The sequence below is a fragment of the Mytilus edulis genome, chromosome 5 (genome assembly GCF_963676685.1).
Source record: "Mytilus edulis chromosome 5, xbMytEdul2.2, whole genome shotgun sequence".
Classification (NCBI taxonomy): Eukaryota; Metazoa; Mollusca; class Bivalvia; order Mytilida; family Mytilidae; genus Mytilus; species Mytilus edulis.
This window is the reverse complement of record NC_092348.1, coordinates 84,842,140-84,862,838: the sequence shown is the minus strand read 5'-3', so window position 1 is coordinate 84,862,838 and position 20,699 is coordinate 84,842,140. Positions and strand designations below refer to the sequence as shown.

The following is a 20,699-nucleotide window of genomic DNA, read 5'->3' as shown; positions in this document are numbered from 1 at the left end:
TTTTTCAAAAATATGAATGATATAGCTAAAAAATTTAAGGTCTTCTCACATTAATTCTCAAAATTATTGATAAAAAGCTACTTCATGTTTACTCAAAGTTAAAATTGGCATACAATGATATGATTGGTTTGTACGTACTGAAAAAATATATGTTTTCTTTATACTTTTGTCGAAAATGAGGTAAATAATGCATTACTTCCGTTTTAGAAAATTTCACTTCTGGTCTTCAATGATTGCTTTATTCACACAGATTCCCAAAATGAATGGGTTTTTTTTGGTTATGTATATTTTTGCCTAAAAGAAGGAGATAATTTTCAACTTCCGTTTTAAAAATTGAAACTTTCGGTATATTATGATAGCTGCGTTCACACTGATTCCAACAATATATAGTTTCTTTATACTTTTGCCTACGCTAAGGGAGATAATAAGCTACTTCTGGTTTATTGATGGCATATCTGGTCTTAAATGATAGATTTATATATGGCTGTTTAGAAAATATATGGTTATTTCTTTGACATGGAAAAGTGCAAAAATGGCTACTGTCGGTTTACTCAAGGTCACTTCCGATTTTTCGAGGTTATATGTCATCCAACATTTTGCAAAAGACTAAATAGCTGAATAATGAACCAAGTTGATGTAATAAGCAAATTGACCTTTTGTTAAAACGTAAGCTTCACAAAGTTTAAAACAAACAACGGTACATTTGTGGCTCATCTGCATGTTCGCCAAAAAGTCTAAAACATTGCCCATTAGATTGACAAAATTCTGTCCGCATCAAAGAAAGCAAATTTCGTATGTCAATGCCAATGCGGAAGTATTGGCTATAGGTGTGGTAATACACTCGGAAACCTACAGTAAATCAGTAGCGTTATCCCCGGCTTAGTGTATTTTTGGAATTTTTATTGATTAACGCACGTTGGTACAAAACTCATAGCCCCTGGGTGTTGCTAACCCATATCCCGGACGTTGCTACCCATTACATCGGGGAACTTCACGTGCGTTTTCCTTAGTTCCATGGTTGTCCCTATTTATCGAATTATGTAGATTATCAATGATGTCTGTATAATTAGATACTTAATTCATTAACGACTTATTATGTCGATTATTCGCACTCATTTTCAATGAATGAGACTTATGACTTCTGCTATGCAAATGACCCATGTTAACGTTACACCGTCTATGATGTAACTTTCACAACATTGACCATATCAGTTTCTCTGTCTCTAGATTAAAAACGTCTTATATTTGACTACCTTTAGGGTTCTATCAAAGATAGTATCCTACACCCAGTTAGAAATATGTCAAATTCCCAAAGGAGTAGGTTCAGTAAGACCCCTTTTTGGCCCCAAAATATAGCAGTTTTAGGAAATTGTGAAAATGTAATCATTAAGATATTTATTGAAAAGTAGAATGCTTCTGCTACATACATATGGGCTGTTTTTGACAATACAATGCACATATATCGGGAACTAGCATCATTAAGTCATGCTAAATTCCATAAATCTTCACAATTTTAGCATTTCAGTTAAATTTTAGACGGTTTCCGTCTTAAATGAAAATGGCCGCATTCGTGTTCATTCAAAATATTGAAATGTAAAGTTGTATTTGATGATAATACGTAATATATATAAAGGTTGAGGGTGAACACGGATGCGGCCACTTTCATTTTTGACAAAAACCATGTAAAAAGTGGCATATTTGATAGATTTTTCATATTTAAGCTTGAATCGGAGTGTTTTTAATGACTTAATCAGTTAAAATCTTTCACATAAACTAATTGAATCAATTGAAATAGACATTTAAGTGTTTAAAAAGTGTCTTAAATCTTTCGTTAGATGAATTTGAAAATTGAGGCCGAAATCGGCCCTTACCGCACCTACTCCTTTCAATAAAAGAGTTAAAATAAAATGGAACAAACGTTGCTTTCATGTTAAACTTTGTGGTCGAATTTCTCTAACAATCGCCAGATTAAGACTAATTAGTTATCAAAAGTACCAGGATTATAATTTTTTATACGCCAGACGCGCGTTTCGTCTACATAAGACTCATCAGTGACGCTCAGATCAAAATAGTTAAAAAAGCCAAACAAATACAAAGTTGAAGAGCATTGAGGACCCAAAATTCCCAAAAGTTGTGCCAAATACGGCTAAGGTAATCTACTCCTGGGGTAAGAAAATCCTTAGTTTTTCGAAAAATTCAAAAGTTTTGTCAACAGAAAATTTGTAAAAATAACCATATAATTGATATTCATGTCAACACCGAAGTGCTGACTACTGGGCTGGTGATACCCTCGGGGACGAAACGTCCACCAGCAGTGGCATCGACCCAGTGGTGTAAATAGTTATCAAAAGTACCAGGATTATAATTTTATACGCCAGACGCGCGTTTCGTCTACATAAGACTCATCAGTGACGCTCAGATCAAAATAGTTAAAAAAGCCAAACAAATACAAAGTTGAAGAGCATTGAGGACCCAAAATTCCCAAAAGTTGTGCCAAATACGGCTAAGGTAATCTACTCCTGGGGTAAGAAAATCCGGCCCAAGTATAGAATACGTTTAAGTAGTTCCGGCAATATTCGAAATATCCATACGCCAATACTTTAAATATGTTTAGGCGCGCAACAATCTGAAGGCCTAGTTCCGGCAATAATCGAAATATTCATTCGCTGAAACATTAAATATGTTCTTGTGGGTCGGGGTTTTTGGGGGCTAACATAACAGCTGTTAATATGTCAATGTGGATAGGGACTAGCATGAGGTTGGATACTCAATTAAATAGTCAGCAAGTTTACAGGTCAACAGGTAGACAGGTCAGCAGGTCAACAGGTCAGCAGGTCGATAGGTCAGCAGGTCGACAGGTCAGCAAGTCGACAGGTCAGCAGGTCGACAGGTCGACAGGTCAGCAGGACAACAGGTCAGAAGATGTTTCATGTTGTCCATAGATTATTAGTCATTAAGTCAGGATGTTGTGTAGAGGGAAGGTTTGGTACTCAGTTAAATAGTCAGCAAGTCGACAGGTCAGCAGGTCGACAGGTCAGCAGGTCGACAGGTCGACAAGTCAGCAGGTCGACAGGTCAGCAGGGCGACAGGTCAGCAGGTCGACGGGTCGACAGGTCAGCAGGTCTACAGGTCGACAGGTCAGCAGGTCGACATGTCAGCAGGACGACAGGTCGACAGGTCAGCAGGTCGACAGGTCAGCAAGTCGACAGGTCGACAGGTCAGCAGGTCGACGGGTCGACAGGTCAGCAGGTCTACAGGTCGACAGATCGTAAGACCTTGTTACCAATTATTCAGGAAAATGTTGCCGAAGGAGCACACAGTAACTCTGATTGTTGGGCGGCGTATAACACATTGGAAAAGGAAGGATTTGTGCATAAAACTGTAAACTACAGTAAAGAATTTAAAGCACAAGATGGAACCTGCACAAATGAAATTGAAGGCATATGGGGGCTTGCAAAACTGAAAATCAAATCAATGAAAGGAGTGAGACATGAAAGAATCGGTGACATATTAAATGAATTTTGCTACAGATACAGATATGGGTTTTCAAATGGAGACGTTTTCCATAAATTTTTAAAGGACATTGCAATCTTTAATGAAAAAAAATGAAACGGCCAATAAAAGATGAACTAAAATGGATTAAAAAGCGCCACTGTAAACTTAAAGAAAAAGTAATTGACGAGTTTTGTTTTGTTGAAATTTAATTTTTCCTCTCAAATAAAATATACAATCACTTCTTTTATATATTAGATGAAAAACTATAAATAGCTTATACTGTTATTGGATGTGTTGATGCTTATGTTTTTTTATCTGTAGAACCGTTTGCCTAAACTTTTAACAATTATAAAAAAAGAAATAGCTACATTTTCGACTTGTCGGACTGTCAATCAAGCTAATTGTTGACATGTCGCTGTCGACCTATCGACCTGTCGGCCTGTCTGCCTGTCGACCTGTCAACCAGTCGACCTGTCGACCTGTCGACCTGTCGATCCCAACTTAATATGGCGCGCGATTAAACATAGCTACAATCTTCAAATAATAAACCTGGAAAATAATTTAACTTGTATAAAAACCGATTTACTTCATTTGACTTAAATATAAGTCCGATGGTACTACAATTATGTAATTTGTATAAGAACCGATTTACTTCATTTGACTTAAATATAAGTCCGATGGTACTACAATCACGTATTCTATACTTGATCCGAAAATCCTTAGTTTTTCGAAAAATTCAAAAGTTTTGTCAACAGAAAATTTGTAAAATTAACCATATAATTGATATTCATGTCAACACCGAAGTGCTGACTACTGGGCTGGTGATACCCTCGGGGACGAAACGTCCACCAGCAGTGGCATCGACCCAGTGGTGTAAATAGTTATCAAAAGTACCAGGATTATAATTTTATACGCCAGACGCGCGTTTCGTCTACATAAGACTCATCAGTGACGCTCAGATCAAAATAGTTAAAAAGCCAAACAAATACAAAGTTGAAGAGCATTGAGGACCCAAAATTCCCAAAAGGGATAAATTCGTAAACTTCGGTTATATCCGTAGATATGCATATTTTTAATCCCTTCAGTTCCCTGTACACCCTTCGACTGCGCCTCAGGGTGTGAAAATATCCATATCTACAGATATGAACGTAGATAATTTATAGTATCGACCCAGTGATAGTTATACTATACACGGTACCAATTTGACATCATCAGATTCGCATTTCGACAATAAATAAAATTAAGAAAGGAAATGGGGAATGTGTCAAAGCGACAAAACCCGACTTCTAGACATTCACAAGGTCAAAACATATTTGAAAAACCAATACTTATACAAACGTTGAAGAACTGATTTAACCAAAAAGTACCTGCAGTATAACCAAGTCCGGAGATGTATTAAGAGCTTTGAATAAGACCTACTAAAAAAGATTACATTTCTTATTTGAATTGAATTGCTTGAAAAATCTGGTTGCAATGATGGTACAAAATAAGGTTTTTCCAAAAGGCAAACAGGATACTAAAGATATTTTAAGATGCAATTTCTGTTAATGCATAAAACTTGATTACATAATTCCCTACTCTATGGTTGATAGCGATTCTGTAATTACCAGGTTGTCTTTAATTAGACTTATTACCAAATATGTACTAATATGAACACACGATGGGTGCCAAATGAGGAGCACAATCTGTTTACACTTCAAGAGCACCTGAGATCACCGTATGTTTTGGTGGGATTCGTGTTGATATGTCTTTTGTGTTCTATATTGTGTTTTGTGTGCAATAGCCATGGCAGTGTCAGTTTATTTTCAAAATATGAGTTTGAATGTCCCTCTGGTATCTTTCGCCTCTCTTTTGTCACTATGCATGTCATACAAACAGATTGACAACAGGGAAAATTATATAAATTTATTAGACCTTTGTTAAATGCAAAACCTTCAGAAACATTTTAGAGGGTGTCCATGGAAAAACAAGGCAGTGGGTGGCACATGACATATTTTGTTTTAAAATTTTTTCCATCTATTTCATACCACAAATTCATTCTTTCTTAAAGTTAAATTTTGTTTTTTTATTAACTGCAACAAATAAAGAGAAAAAAAAAACACATAGAAAGCACTGAAAATTCATTGAAAAGGGGAGATAACTCTTCATTTTGTACAAAATTTTGTTGCATTGTTAGTGAACTTTAAAATCATTTTCTGAGCCATCCACTGTTGATTCCAAAATATCTTTGACATATATATCCTTTGTATGATATAAACATTGCATTGGAACCAAACATTCAGTGGGAAAAAAAATTATGTTGTGCCCCCCATATCACAGGATTTGCCTGATATTTACTTGGACAGCCTCTTAAAAGTTAAAGATGCGACATGACACGGGTTATGTTCTTCTCATATATGTTATGATGGTATGATACTAAACCCCTAACGGGAAGGATTGTGCCTGATGTTCATATGATGAAATCATAATCTTTCAGTCAGTTTAATTGAAGTCTGGAGCTGGCATGTCAGTTAACTGCTAGTAGTCTGTTGTTATTTATGTATAATTGTCATTTTGTTTATTTTCTTTGGTTACATCTTCTGACATCAGACTCGGACTTCTCTTGAACTGAATTTTAATGTGCGTATTGTTATGCGTTTACTTTTCTACATTGGTTAGAGGTATAGGGGGAGGGTTGAGATCTCACAAACATGTTTAACCCCGCCGCATTTTTGCGCCTGTCCCAAGTCAGGAGCCTCTGGCCTTTGTTAGTCTTGTATTATTTTAATTTTAGTTTCTTGTGTACAATTTGGAAATTAGTATGGCGTTCATTATCACTGAACTAGTATATATTTGTTTAGGGGCCAGCTGAAGGACGCCTCCGGGTGCGGGAATTTCTCGCTACAATGAAGACCTGTTGGTGACCTTCTGCTGTTGTTTTTTTATTTGGTCGGGTTTTTGTCTCTTTGACACATTCCCCATTTCCATTTTCAATTTTATTTGTTGAGAAGTTTTTTAGTTTTAACGCTTTTTAGTATATAATGCATGTATCTTCCAAAACATCTAATATGTCTTATGTAATGAAAGAGGCATTGGCTACGATATTTATAAAAAAAAAATAAGATATACTTTTTTGTTTTGTTCAATCGATAAATAAAGTGAAATAGTGAAGTTATAATTTGGTTTTAGCAGCATGTATGGTTCAATTTATAATCAAATATAAGCTAAGAAACATTGATGATGAATTATTCACTTGCAGGTGAATAATTCGACCTCATTTGTGTGACTTTTTGTTTAAAAGAGGAAAGACGAAAGATACCAGAGGAACAGTCAAACGCATGGATCAAAATAAACTGATAATGTTGTAATGATTAAAAAAAAGAAAAAGACAAACAGACAAATAATAGAACACAAGACACAACATAGAAAACTATAAAGACTAAGCAGCACGATATTTAACTTGTTAGCTTAAGTTGAATATGCATGTATAACATGAATAAGGCGTGTTCAGTTTTCAAAATGAAAAGAATGTCAACATTGAATGTGAAACAAAGGTTAACCCTTTGATTGACTGATTCGATCCACATGACTCATTCTTATACAGGTTAATCCGACGATTAACGTACCTTTTTAACCTAAGATAAAAAAAAATCAAACAGACCTAGAAAAATCAAACTATACGAGTTTGATATTTATTTCTATCCTTATCTATGTTTATATCGGGTAATATAAGTTTAAGTATGTTCTAAATTATATTTGAGAATTTGAATCAAATCGGCGAACATACATTTAACAACTCTTGCCCCTTTAATTTGATTTCAGACATATTTGTTATATGTCTAGTAAAGTATCGAATATAACATTGCTATTTATCGATCATATTTAGAGCACTTCCTTTCAAAATCTGTCAATCCTTGATATAACATAGTATTTAAGGATTCAGTATTGGAATTGAATTTACATGGTTTGACTGTCAATTGTCAGTTAATGAATTATTTATATGCAATAAATTTGGATATATTTTTCCCTTTTAGGTGACATTGAACTATTCGATTTGTTTTAATTTTAATGATTCTAACTATTTTGAATTATGTAAATTTTAAACCCGTGACTTTCAACTTACAAAATGTATATCAGTGAAAAATATAAATTGCCATGGGAACTTCAAATGTAAAAATACGTTTCATTGTATAAATGCCATGATGTTAGTTTCTACAATCGTTGACTCACAAACACAACAAAGTAAATAATCGAATATATTTGTCTTTGGAAAAAAAGAAACGATAGAGGAATGAATAGAAGTCAATATTTATCTGGCATGTATTTTGTGGTTGAATATTTATAAAAAAAAATCTTGTGTATAGTACACGACCATAAGTAAAATAAGATAATAGTGTGATGTTTCTTCAGGCTAAAATATTACAGATTTGACATTTCATTTAAGCTTAAGGATGATAACAGCTTAAATACCTATGATTCGTAGGTGAAGTTTCCTTGATAATTGCCCAACTTGTACAACATATTGTCCATTATCACTAGTTATTGTGTTCCTTAGTTTCAGTTTGTAATGTGCATCTTCATTGTACATTTGACAATTTTCACTTTGCCGTATTTCATTACCATCTTTTATCCATTTAACAGGTTGACTCCCAGGACATACTTTACATGTCATAATTGCATCTTCTCCTTCAAAGCAATCAACATTACCATCATTGGGCGGGTCTTCAGGAAAACAATCTGTGAAAACAAATGGTCAATAAAATGTGAATTTAGCAACTATAGACGGGTTTATATATTTAAAAAACATGGGCGCATCCATTAACCTCTCACGAAGAAAATACTTCAGATGTGGAAAAACTCATAAAGCAAAATATGTAAATATACAAGTTTTATATTTACATATTTTATTTAATTATAGCCGACTACACTACGTTTTTTTTAAATAAAACCTTGTTACACTGACAGACGAATGTTGTCACGTCGTCAAACTTAAGTTATCTATAAAAATAATTCCGATGACTACAGTTCATCTGTCTCTGTTTGTATAGAATATCTACACGTCAGATGCATATCCATGAGTTTGAAAAGGGGGACCACGGGTCCCCAAACAAGATATAATTTGTAGTTGAAGCGATAAAAAAAGAAATGGATTAGCCATGAATGAAGCCTCTAAAGGGGGCCCGGGCGCCTCTTTAATCCGTTACTGCACATTTTAAAGGAAAGGATTTTTCAAAGGCCTTAGTGATCAAATGATTTATTTGAACCTCCTCAAGCGTAGCAATAATGCAACAACCAGAAATTCTGACAGTTCAGTAGAATGATGGTCCAATACACATTCCTAATGTAATACTGAACGTATTATAAACAGGGGATTTATAGAGGAGTCAAATACCAATAGGTATTCGACACAGCAAGAAAATCCCGCACCGGAGGCGGGATTCTGCCAGCCCCTGAACACAGTAGTGTACTTGTTCAGAGAAAATGGACGTCGTACTCAACTCCTAAGCATATGAATGAACTAAAATTAAGAAACATACAAGACTAACAAAGGCCAGAGTCTCCTAACTTGGACTAGGCACAAAAATGCGGCGGGGTTAAACATGCTTAATAATATTTCAACCCTCCCCTATATTATATTTTAATCGATTTGTAACGCGGGTATAACATTCGTATATATTATGTCCGATTTTAAACGTATGAAATACCTTGATTTTTATATTAAGGACACCTGGCCTTGAAGTCATGAAACTTTGCTCAGTTCTCGAAGCACAAAAATCATGCTCGAAACATGAAATCAAGCAATTTAATTGATTGATTTTGAAGTATGAGTACAAAAAACTGTCTCGAAAGTTTTATGACTTCAAGTCCAGGACACGTGGCCTGCAACACATTTATAATTTTATTAATCAAATGTCCATTCCTCATCTAATTACTTTATTTATCATTCTGTAATTTTGCCGAGGTCAAGTTCTCCTCAAATTCTTGTGTTTACGTTAGTTATATGCGGTCTGCGAAATAGATGTTACGATAATCAATATATTTTAACCGATTTGTAACAACACTCGGGACAAGTTGTCTGCAACACACTTATAATGTTAACGATTTTAATGTCCATTTTTTATTTTTTTATTCTGTAATTTTGCTGAGGTCAAGTAATCTTCACATTCTTATGTTTACGTTAATCATATGCGGTCTGGAAAATATATGTATATCTTGTTTACATTGCTTTCACGGTTGTAATGGCGATTTCTACTACCAAGACGTCTAGAAGTCGCATCACAAACTAATGCAGATAATTGGAAAAACCTGTCTATATCATCCGAATGATACAGACGTTCGCATCGTAGGAAAAGATTTGAGGTATCTTAAAGACATAAGCTGTCAAATTCATGTTAACCGATTTAACTCAAATTCGCATATTCGACTGATAAAATACTAAAACGTATGTCCAAATTAAGACAAAAAGTATAAAATAAACAATTTATGATGGATAAAAGCAGTATTATGTATTTGTATTTCTCTAGTTTTTTGTTTTGGACGTCAGTGAATTAACCAAAGAGGCGATCCTCCGAAGACTGAAGACAGTCAAATTACCCAATATAAACAGTAACATAGATATAAAAAGATAGCGAACTCGTGCAATTGGATTTTTCTATGTCTACTTGCTTTCATATTATCAATGATTATAGGTTAAGAATTAGTTTAAGTTGGCTTAATCGCTCAATCAAATGTGTTACCCTTGTTTAACTTTCAATAATGTCATTCTTTTCTTTTTGATAGATGTGTACGTCTAGTCCATGCGTAACCCATCTGTTGTGAATGTTGTGTTTATTTTTAGTAACAAGCTAATTTGAATAAATGGTTAACTAGTTATCAAAGGTACCGGGATTATAATTGAGTACGCCAGACGCGTTTTTCGTCTACATAAGACTCATCAGTGACGCTCAAATCAAAATATTTATAAAGCCAAACAAGTACAAAGTTGAACAGCATTGAGGATCCAAAATTCCAAAAAAGATGTGACAAATACGGCTAAGGATCTTTATGTGTGAAAATAAGAAAATCCTTAGTTTTTCAAAAAATTCAGTTTTTAAACAGGATATTTACATAAATGACCACATTATTGTTATTCATGTTAAAATCAGATAAAAATGATCAAATATTGGTTTATCTAAAGATACTTTAAAAGTCGCCAAGATAGTTTCATGATATTTCTTACCTTATACATATTATAAGAATATTTATGCATGGTGAATTTTTAAAGTGTTTTTAATTTTGGGGCAATTATATAGGTTGCTGCATATAAGGCCTTATTTTCTGTATGTCATTTACTAGCCAAGTTTAAGTATATGGTTTAAAAAAATGTGAGCACATAGTATACATTAAATAATTTTTTTGCAAACATTGGTAGTTAGAAAGTTAAAGAAATCCACCCATGGCAAACTTGTAAAACTGATTTGAATTAAAAAAAATAATAACACTTTGACCCCTTCCACATATGTTTTACTAAATCAATTGTGTGAAAATATCAATTAAAATCGATGTAAAAAGCATTAAAAACTTATGTAAAAAGCATTAAAATTTTTAATTTTTGCACATTACAGGTTACATTTCTGTAAATATTGACAATGCGATCTCCTTTTACGGCTCAAACGGCTCAAACTGTACCACTTTTACTATGAAGTTTTGAAAAAAATCTTATCCTAAAATTGAAAGTTCATTTGCACCACGTTTTTTTCAAAGGTCAAAATATAGGGCTGTGCGGCATATTTTCAACGTTTGTATGCCCTGTAAAAGTACTGGTAACATTCATAAGTTATGTCTCTGTGAGATGGAACACAAAGAGCATAACTGGGAATCAGTATGTAAACAAAATTAATTTTCTATGAATATTCAAGATCTCCCCAAAAGAGGCGTGTTTTGAGAAACAGCTGTATTTACAAAGTGCAACCTATACAAACATTTATTCAAATAGAAAACTCACTAAAAACATTTCTTCTCACAATAGTACTCATTTATCAGAATTATAGCCTTAAAGAAATCACTGAGTATACTCTAACTTTTTCTTTACTGTACATTTTATACCCCCTCCCCTGTTTCAATTTTTTCAAGAATTTGAAAACAAGACTTTAATTATTGCCAGCTTACCCTGTTTGCATATTTTCTGATAAAAAATGCCTAGAACCTGTTTAAAACTGTTTTGATAACATATTGAATGCATATTAGAATACTATAAACATGATAAATGTAGTGTTTAGAAGTCAATCATTACAACATTCAAGATTATATAAAGTATCCAATCCAGCCTCTGTCTCCGGTCCACATCTTACTGTATGCCTATTTGTCAATTAAAGTACACATTTTTGTGTTCAAACAAAGCCATATTTTCAATAGTTGTATGTATGCCGATACCAGTCTGAGATATAAATTCACTTCAAATGTTATAGAGATGACTGCTAACATCTGATTTTTGCATAATTTCCAAGCATAGTTATTGTTTTCTTTATCAAGAACTTTAAAAACATAAAATCATAGCATTTACAACTTAAATTATTTGTTTTATGACCCAGGGGGTAGGCAATTCTCTCTTTTTTTTGCCTCTGGGGCCTCAAATTTCCTAAATCATTCTGCTGTTTCTAGCAATTTGGAATATTTAGTACATATTCAGGATAGAACAGACTATTGTAAGTTTTGTTGAGATATTTTTGTTTTTCTAGCTTGTATTTATTATGCCGTGGTGATAAAAAAACAGATTTGGGTGTTGCGGCTTACTTTTGGGTTATCAAAAGGACACACACACCCCATAAATAATATTCAGGAAGGATCTATGAATTTCAATGTCTGCGAAGAGTAAATATAAGCACTTCTTAACAATTTAACTTACAAATATGCAAATATTATGAATTAATTTTGTATTCAGCACTTTAAGTAAACTATGCATACTGTAAACTGTGAATTTATGCTGAGTCATCATATTTAAGGCCGAGGATTCTATCAATCCTCATTAAATATTTATAAAACTTCATATTTGAGTTAATTTCTTTAAAATCTGTGAAATAAAACAAATTTGGTTAAATTCTGAATGTTCCCCTTTTTCACCCTATAAAGGTTGCATTTCTGTAAATATTGACAATGCAATTTCCCATAGGAACTCCTTTTACGGCTCAAACTGTACCACTTTTACTATGAAGTTTTGAAAAAAATCTTATCCTAGAATTGAAAGTTCATTTGCACCACATTTTTTTTCAAAGGTCAAAATATAGGGTTGTGCGGCATATTTTCAACGTTTGTATGCCCTGAACTTCTCAGAGTTTAAACTAACACTAATTTTCTTAACTGCTTACCTAGAATGAAAGGTTACCACAGATCTCAATGTAAACAATATCAGATGTAAAAGTACTGGTAACATTCCCAAGTTATGTCTCTGTGAGATGGAACACAGAGAGCATAACTGGGAACCAGTATGTAAACAAAATTAATTTTCTATGAATATTCAAGATCTCCCCCAAAAGAGGCGTGTTTTGAGAAACAGCTGTGCAAAGTGCAAACTACAAAGTTTTAAGTCGATTAAATTATTTGCAAATGTATATTCAGAATAAAGAAGATTTGTATCTTTCACAAGAACTTGCAATCAAGAGTTATTTCGCCTACAACATTTTCAAAATAGCAAATTGAGGAAGTAGTTGCTTATATGCATGGTTGTTTTCGTAGAGCCTTTAATAAGATGAACGAGTGTCATAAAGTTGCATCACACCTTGCATTAATGTCAATTTTGCAATGCAAAAAGACAATTCATGGTTTTCTGTCAATTTATGATATTTTAACAGCTTAGATTAAAAATTTTACGAAAACCTAACGATATTAAACAAAAATAGAGCTGGCAGAGAGATATTATTTTGATGTGAAAAAAAGAATGAATTAAGTTTTCTGATTACAACGAACATCAAGTTTTAAGTAGATCTTGGGAATATAGGAGGACTGACATCCTTGTAAAAGAGTCCATGTTGAAAACTGGCCAAACATATTCTCCTATAGATCAAGTAATCAAAAAAATTAACCAATATCTGTCTTTATATTACAGGGTCTGCCATGACAATAGAAAAACATCAAAGGATAGATGGCATATATCAAATGCAGAAAATAAGTACATGCACAACCAGAAAAAGCAAATGAACAACTCTTTAATTGCTGTTCTTTGGGTCACAGTGATGCCTTCAACACGGAACAAGTTTAAGATCACTGCTAGCTTCGGTTTGTATTGTCTGGTCAAGCTTGTCGGTCAGCAAGTTATACGTTCAGAACCTCTTATGTTGTATATGTTTCAGCTTAAAAAAACGATACACACAATTGTCTCTAACATTGCATGCATATTTGTATACACATTACGTGTGTATCAAGAAACACAATTAAGTCATAAACATTTCAGTTTAACTTTCGATCCGTTTATGTCGTCAGAAGATTTCCTAACAGTTCATTTACTAGTGTTTTACAATGAACAAAGTAAAAAATGAATGAACTCATTATAAATATCTGGCCTTAAATTGTGTATGCCATACTCTGATTTCGTCAACCAAAAATTCATGAGGTACGCTCGAATAAACAAATAAAAGGAATTGTGTGGGAGTTTTAAAGTAACAAAAATGTAGCGACCCCAAGAGCAAGGTTTCAAACATAACAGACATTATTGATAAATCCGTTGTATTTATTAACAAGATTTCAACATTCATACTACATTTGCAGGTGTTTATACAGTACAATGTATATGTATATTTGTTTACCACTGTTTTGTATGAAAACAGAAACACTCACGTGACAATTGACGATCTGCCAATAACCGCTGGTTTCCAATTGACAAAAAGAACACTACTTGGACACTGTTATTGTTATATCCCCCTTTACTGACAATCATTTTTGGTATGAAACCCTGATGTTTGGTACATTTGTACAAAATACTCTTTTTATCATGTTACATGTATATTAAAGGGTCTTGTATATTCAGGATTGATTGATGTGATAATGATTTGTAAGAATAAGTGAAAAAATGATGTATTAATAAGATTGATTTAAAATTAACTATAGCTGCATTGCAAAATTTACCATGCAGGCGAAAGTAGTAATATTTTCCCGGAAAACTTTTAAAGGAAAACATGTATTCTCAGTATTTCGCTTCATTTGAATGAATGAGATTCTCACCATCATATGGAAAAAAAAGATTCTAACCGATTATTTTCTTTTCTAACTAATTATAAAAAATATGTAAATTTGGTATAATTGTTAATATTACAAGTCTCGTCTTAGAAACCTAATGACTTAAAAAAAATAACAACTAAGGTCAACACCGGGACTTTAAAAATAAGCAGATCTCATACCGCATAGTAGATAATTTAAGGGTTCAAAATGACAAATGTAAAACAAAGGACAACCACTGAATTACAGACTTTGACTTGGGAGAGGCTACAATAGATTGTGGCGATGTTTAACTAACTTGATGGTGATAAAACCATTAACCTTGGACAGCGGTAATTATATCAATAACTGATAATTTGTTTGATAAAAATGCTTTAAAAAAAAATCCTATTTTGACATCATGTTATAAAAAGATGAAAAATTGATGTCGCTACAAATCTCGGCTATCTAATAAAATTAAAGCAAAAATAATGTTAAAGTGAGACTAGCAAGGCGAAAATGTTGTGTGTAGATTCACTCCCGGACAATTTGCTTTAAATACATCTCTATTGCTAACGTAGTGAATTTTTTTGAAAAACTAAGGCTTTTCTACCTCAGGAAGCTACCTCAGGAATAGCTTACCTTAGCTGTATTAGGTAAAACTTTTAGGAATTTTTGGTCCTCAATGCTTTTCAACTTCGAATTTTATTTGGCCTTTTAAACATGTTTTGATTCGAGCGTCACTGATGAGTCTTATGTAGACGAAACGCGCGTCTGGCGTAAATAAAAAAATTTAATCCTGGTATCTATGATGAGTTTATTTGTGTATTTATGATAGAATCTTCCAAGACAATGTTAAAGGGAATATTAAGTTTAAATATATCTTATTTGTTCAAGTACAAATTGGATAAGACACAAGTCAAACAGACTTATGAAGTCTTCTCCAAAGGTAATATGTCATTCCTGCTTTCTAAGGTAGACAGTATACAAGGATGGAGATTCCATCCTTCGGTGCATTCGTCTGATGTTTATTCGAATGATTTGTGGTATAAAAGAGAGGAAAAAGATATTTTTTTTTATAATTTATATTTACCAAGTAAAGATTTTGCATACGCTTCGTATAGAAACATTATGTCGTTAATTACCAAAGCATAGATTCTCCAACTGCTTTATTTGGAGAGTATTAATTTGGTATCCAAATTTCCTACTGAACCCTTTATCATACTTAAATAACATATTTACGCACAATCTTTACCATAAACTGGGTGGTTTATTTTTATCAGAATGAACGTTCATTGATATTAGGCTAATGATTCAGTCTTGACATTGACCTGATTATGAATAATGTAAATGAAGTAAAAGTTGCATTTCCCTCTTGGCTAACATTAAACATTTGATTTGTTGTTTGAGGGAAACTATTGATCGTGTTAGTCCTTAAAAAGTATTTCTTATTCAAAAGGCTTGATTTTCGTTGTAAAAAGTATGAATTAATGAAAAATATAATGTGCTGGGTAAATTGAAATGTTATTATACATTAACATATTATTATCTCCTTACCAGCATTTTGGTTTCTTTGGTATCATTGACATGAAATACCATAAAAAAAGTAAAGAATAAGATGTATTCTTCTTCAAAATTGTACATACTATAGAGGAATCGATGATAGTCAAGATTTACCTGCTTTATATTACTAGCGAGACATTTACGATTGACTGTTCATACACATTTGGTTGCTTTATAATCAAATAAAGATAATAATGCAATGAACTCTCAAGCCATTCTATTGCAATTAAGCTAAAAAGAATCTTAACATTTAAATACCTCTGATCGTTAGGTTTAGTGTTTTTGAAAACTGCCCAACTTGCACTAAATATTCTCCACTATCACTTGTTGTTGTGTTCTTAAGTTTCAGGCTGTATTGTGTATCTTCATTGTACATCTGACAAGTTTCATTTTGCCGTATGGCATTACCATCTTTCATCCATTTAACAGGTTGACTCCCAGGACGTATTTTACAGGTCATAATTGCATCTTCCCCTTCTATGCATTCAACATTAAACGGGTCTTCAGGAAAACAATCTGTGAAAACAAATGGTCAATAAAATGTTAATTTAACAACTTTATCATCCGCTAAACAGACGTTCTAATCGTATGAAATTATTTGAAGTAACCTAAAAAGTTAAGGCATGTTCAGTTTAAAGTGTTAGTCTAGGTATAACTCATATAATTCAGAGTCATTTTAAATGACGATTAGCACAAGCATTCGAAAAAAAATGTATTCTAATGCAATTATTTTGTATCAATGGTTCTGATTGGATGACAGTTAGCGTAAAATTCTCTATCCCCTTGTCTGTAACTTAGGAAGCCGACATTTTGAATTGCTGAATGTATTGACATGTAATTTCAACAATAATAAGCCAAAAAACTCACATGTTGCACCTAAATATCTTCTTTTTATCAAATTTTATTACATTTTAAAGCGGCACAGAAGCCAGAAAACGCCCGGTGTTTACGTTTGACACCGGAAGCATACATATGACGTCACCTAGTGTAGGGACCAAAGAAGACAACATCTTTTCGCGGAATTTTCTTTAATGAAGATTTTACACTGAAATAATGATTGGAATTAAGTTATGAATTTGTTTTGCATTAGAATAGAGATAACTGTATTGTATTTGAAGCTTTGCGGACGTCCATCGGTAGCTTAACTGTCGCAAATACCCGTTTACCTGTCTCCGCTACCCGTCGCCAGGTAAACTATATTTACGACAGTAAAACTATAGATGGACGTCCTCAAAGCTTCAAATACAATACAGTTATTTCTTAATTTTATTTACTAGTAGGATTAATGAGTGATTTCCATAAAGTTTTCCAAAAGAGATTCTTAAGAAGAGAAATTTTATATAAGACGGGAATATACTAAGCCAATAGGAAACAGATAGGTCGAGTATTGTTTTGATAGTCGATACTCGGTACTACTGAGCGATAACCGAATACTCGAGTACTCGTTGACTTTTATTCATATAAAGTAGTAGTCTTACAGTTATGAGTCTAAGTAAGAAATGAATGGCCTATCGAGATGAATATTTTGTATGCTATCTCTTATCGTTTGTTTATCATTCAATGTTGACAATAAAGCGAAACACTGTTTGTTCTCTATGACCTTTGACCATGGGTACAAATGACAGTCCGCATGAACTTCGTATCATTGTTAAAGCTCCTACATCTCTTTGATTTCGGGTTCTCTAATTAATTTTTCAATAATTGTGTATAAAGTTTAAAGGGAAATAACTCTCATAAGTGTTTCTTTAAATGTTGCCAATTTTGTTTTAGAAACTTAAAGTTGACGGGTGATATATATATTTTGTCTTTATATAATGTCGTCTTGCTGCATATTTCGCAATGACGTAAATTCTATATCACCGTTTCTTCACACACGTCTTAAGGAGTTCTGACATGTCTGATGGATAGTTTTTGCAATGAAACATTGTTTTGGAAATAAATCTTCAAATTTAGTTATATAGATTTCTTACATTAACTTACCAAGTATATCTTTAGGAATAGCTTCATCATGTGTACATGTTAAACCTTCTGTGTTGTTATTAATCACATTCAAATGTAGAAAAGTACATAATTAGTTTTATGAAACTTAAATATGAATAACTTTGATTTTTAATATTTGTACAGATTGGTATGTCTTCCTATCAAAAACCGGTATTTGTCGAACAGCAAACCTGGCTCTGCACCTCTACATCCCGTTATTGTATTATTGTTCTATGATAATTTCTGTATTCTAGTCTCTCATTTTTGCTAAAGTGCTTTGTCTATGTGCCTTGTTGTGTTTCTTTCTTGTATGTGACGTGGCTTTGTGTCATTGTGTCATCGTAAATGTTTGTTTATATCTCTGTTGTTTTTTTATAGTGATTAAGATATTTACACATCGTTGACTGCTGTAACCCTATTTTTGACATTTTTACCTGTTATGTCTGTTTACTTTGGTTCACACATCGTTGCCAATATAGTAAAATACGACTGTCATACAAGTGAAAGGTTTAGCTAGCTATAAAACCAGGTTTAATCAAACATTTCTACATGCCTATACCCAAACGGGAATTCGACAGTTGTCCATTCATTTAAAGTGTTTGAGCTTTAATTTTGCACTTTGATTAGGGACTTTCCCTTTTGAATATTCCGCGGAGATTAATATTTTTATGATTTTTATAGCAACTATCAGTTCAATGAAGTATGTTAGTAAGTTGGCTTTTACAAGTATTTTATAATATGTATTGACTTAAAAGTTTCATGTTTTGTAACATTGCCAGTTATCAAAGTTATAATTTTTATCAATTTTGTTTACATTACCATAATGACGATATGTGATTGGTTTACTATTTGCAGTTTAAAGGAGCATCCATTTAACTTCAAGAGGGGTATGGTTTTTGTCTGAGTCAATATTTTTTCCGCGCAAGCCGCTAACATGTATTTTTTAGTTTTCGACGTTATAAAGTATTTCGAAAATCTGGATTGAGAAAAAATGTTTTGGTCATCTGCTTGATTTATTCGTCGATTCGTGATCAGCATATATTTGTAAAGGCGAAACATAAGCCTCCCCCTTTGTATTTAAATAAACGTTCCATAACTTGTTTTGTTTTTATTTTAATTACCTGAGGAAGTCGTTACATATATTTTAAAGTTTATATTTACCTTTTTTCCTCTGTCTCTCTCTGAGTTTCTTCATTCCTGAAAATAAGATATTAACTGCTCATATCTATAATTGAAACAATACCAATTAAAAACTTATTGTTCAGTGATTAATTGAGGGTCCTTTCACGCCAGCTGATTGATGAGAAGCTACTTCTGGTTTACTCAAAGTTCTTATTAGCGTTCAAGCGTACTTCATACTGATTCAAGAAATATAAGGGTTTCGTTTATTTTTGCCTGAAATAAGGTAGATAATTTGATACTTCCGATTAAAAAAAGATTTGGCGTCATATGATAGCTTGATTCACACTGATTATAAAAATATACGATTTCTATGTACTTTTGCCTGTAATAAGGGATATATTTAGCTACTTTCGGTTATTGAAGGTCACTTCTTGTCTCAAATGTTAGGTTTATGTATGCCCATTTAAAAAAATATAGTGTCTCTGTACTTTTCCATAAAATAAGTACAGAAATTACTGCTTCCACTTCATCCAAGAACACTTCAGGTTGAAATTTTTAAGGTCATATATAACCCAATATTTTGCAAAAGATTAAATGGCTTTATTTGGAGTAATAATCAATTAACTTTCAGTTTAATTATTTCTGGGACAATGACAACGATAAGATAGCATTGGATTGTTTCAGACCTAATGTATCATATCTTCATCAAAATGAGTAAACATTTTGTACTAGTTCTTTTAAACTTCTTTTTAAAGTGACAAAGGAGATAAGAAAACAAGGAAAATTGAAAGAAAATGGGACCTTGACCTTGACCTCAAACTCATTTTTGTGATCCAAGGACCTCAAATCCAAATGATCTCGGTCTCTTATACTTACCATTCATACTATACATTGACAAATCACTTATGTCAAATACAGAAGGGAGAATAACTCTCATATGGAGTTCTCGTTTTGCTTCAATTAAAATAGAACTAAAATCCTTAGGATATTACAAGCAATTAAGTAAAATAAATTTGTCAATTCCTTTAATGGTTACGGAGGAATTGCACGAACAAGAAAAGGTTTGTTTTGGGAAATAACTTTTACAATAAAAAGTCTTCGACTAAACAGGGTTAAATTTAAAAGCCCAATAACTGTTCGATATCATATGTAAAATATCTTGCGAAACAACATAACACTCAAGAAACAAATTTGGCGGAAGTAGAAAATAAACAATCCGAACAAATACCTACAATAGGTCTTTCCATAGAAAAGTGGAAATTTGACTTTTTGATTTGATTTTAAATTATTAAGACGGACAATTTCAAAAGGACAAAACGGTATGGTTCCTTAGCTATTAGTCGATGGTAAGAAAGACTCTTTAATAAGTAATAATCTATCATTTCCATTTTTCA

At 32.8% G+C, this 20,699-nt stretch overlaps 1 protein-coding gene across 1 annotated transcript in view; it reads right to left on the bottom strand.

The window, feature by feature from the left end:
- The window catches only part of LOC139525508 (uncharacterized), a 165,069-nt gene that overhangs the window by 129,226 nt on the left and 15,144 nt on the right, over positions 1–20,699 (bottom strand). The window contains exons 8-11 of the mRNA XM_071320900.1: positions 19,345–19,380; positions 18,184–18,231; positions 16,462–16,719; positions 7,945–8,211 (exon numbers count right to left, since the gene is read on the bottom strand). Of these exons, the coding sequence (XP_071177001.1) occupies positions 7,945–8,211; positions 16,462–16,719; positions 18,184–18,231; positions 19,345–19,380 (609 nt within the window). The remainder of the gene's footprint in view (positions 1–7,944; positions 8,212–16,461; positions 16,720–18,183; positions 18,232–19,344; positions 19,381–20,699) is intronic.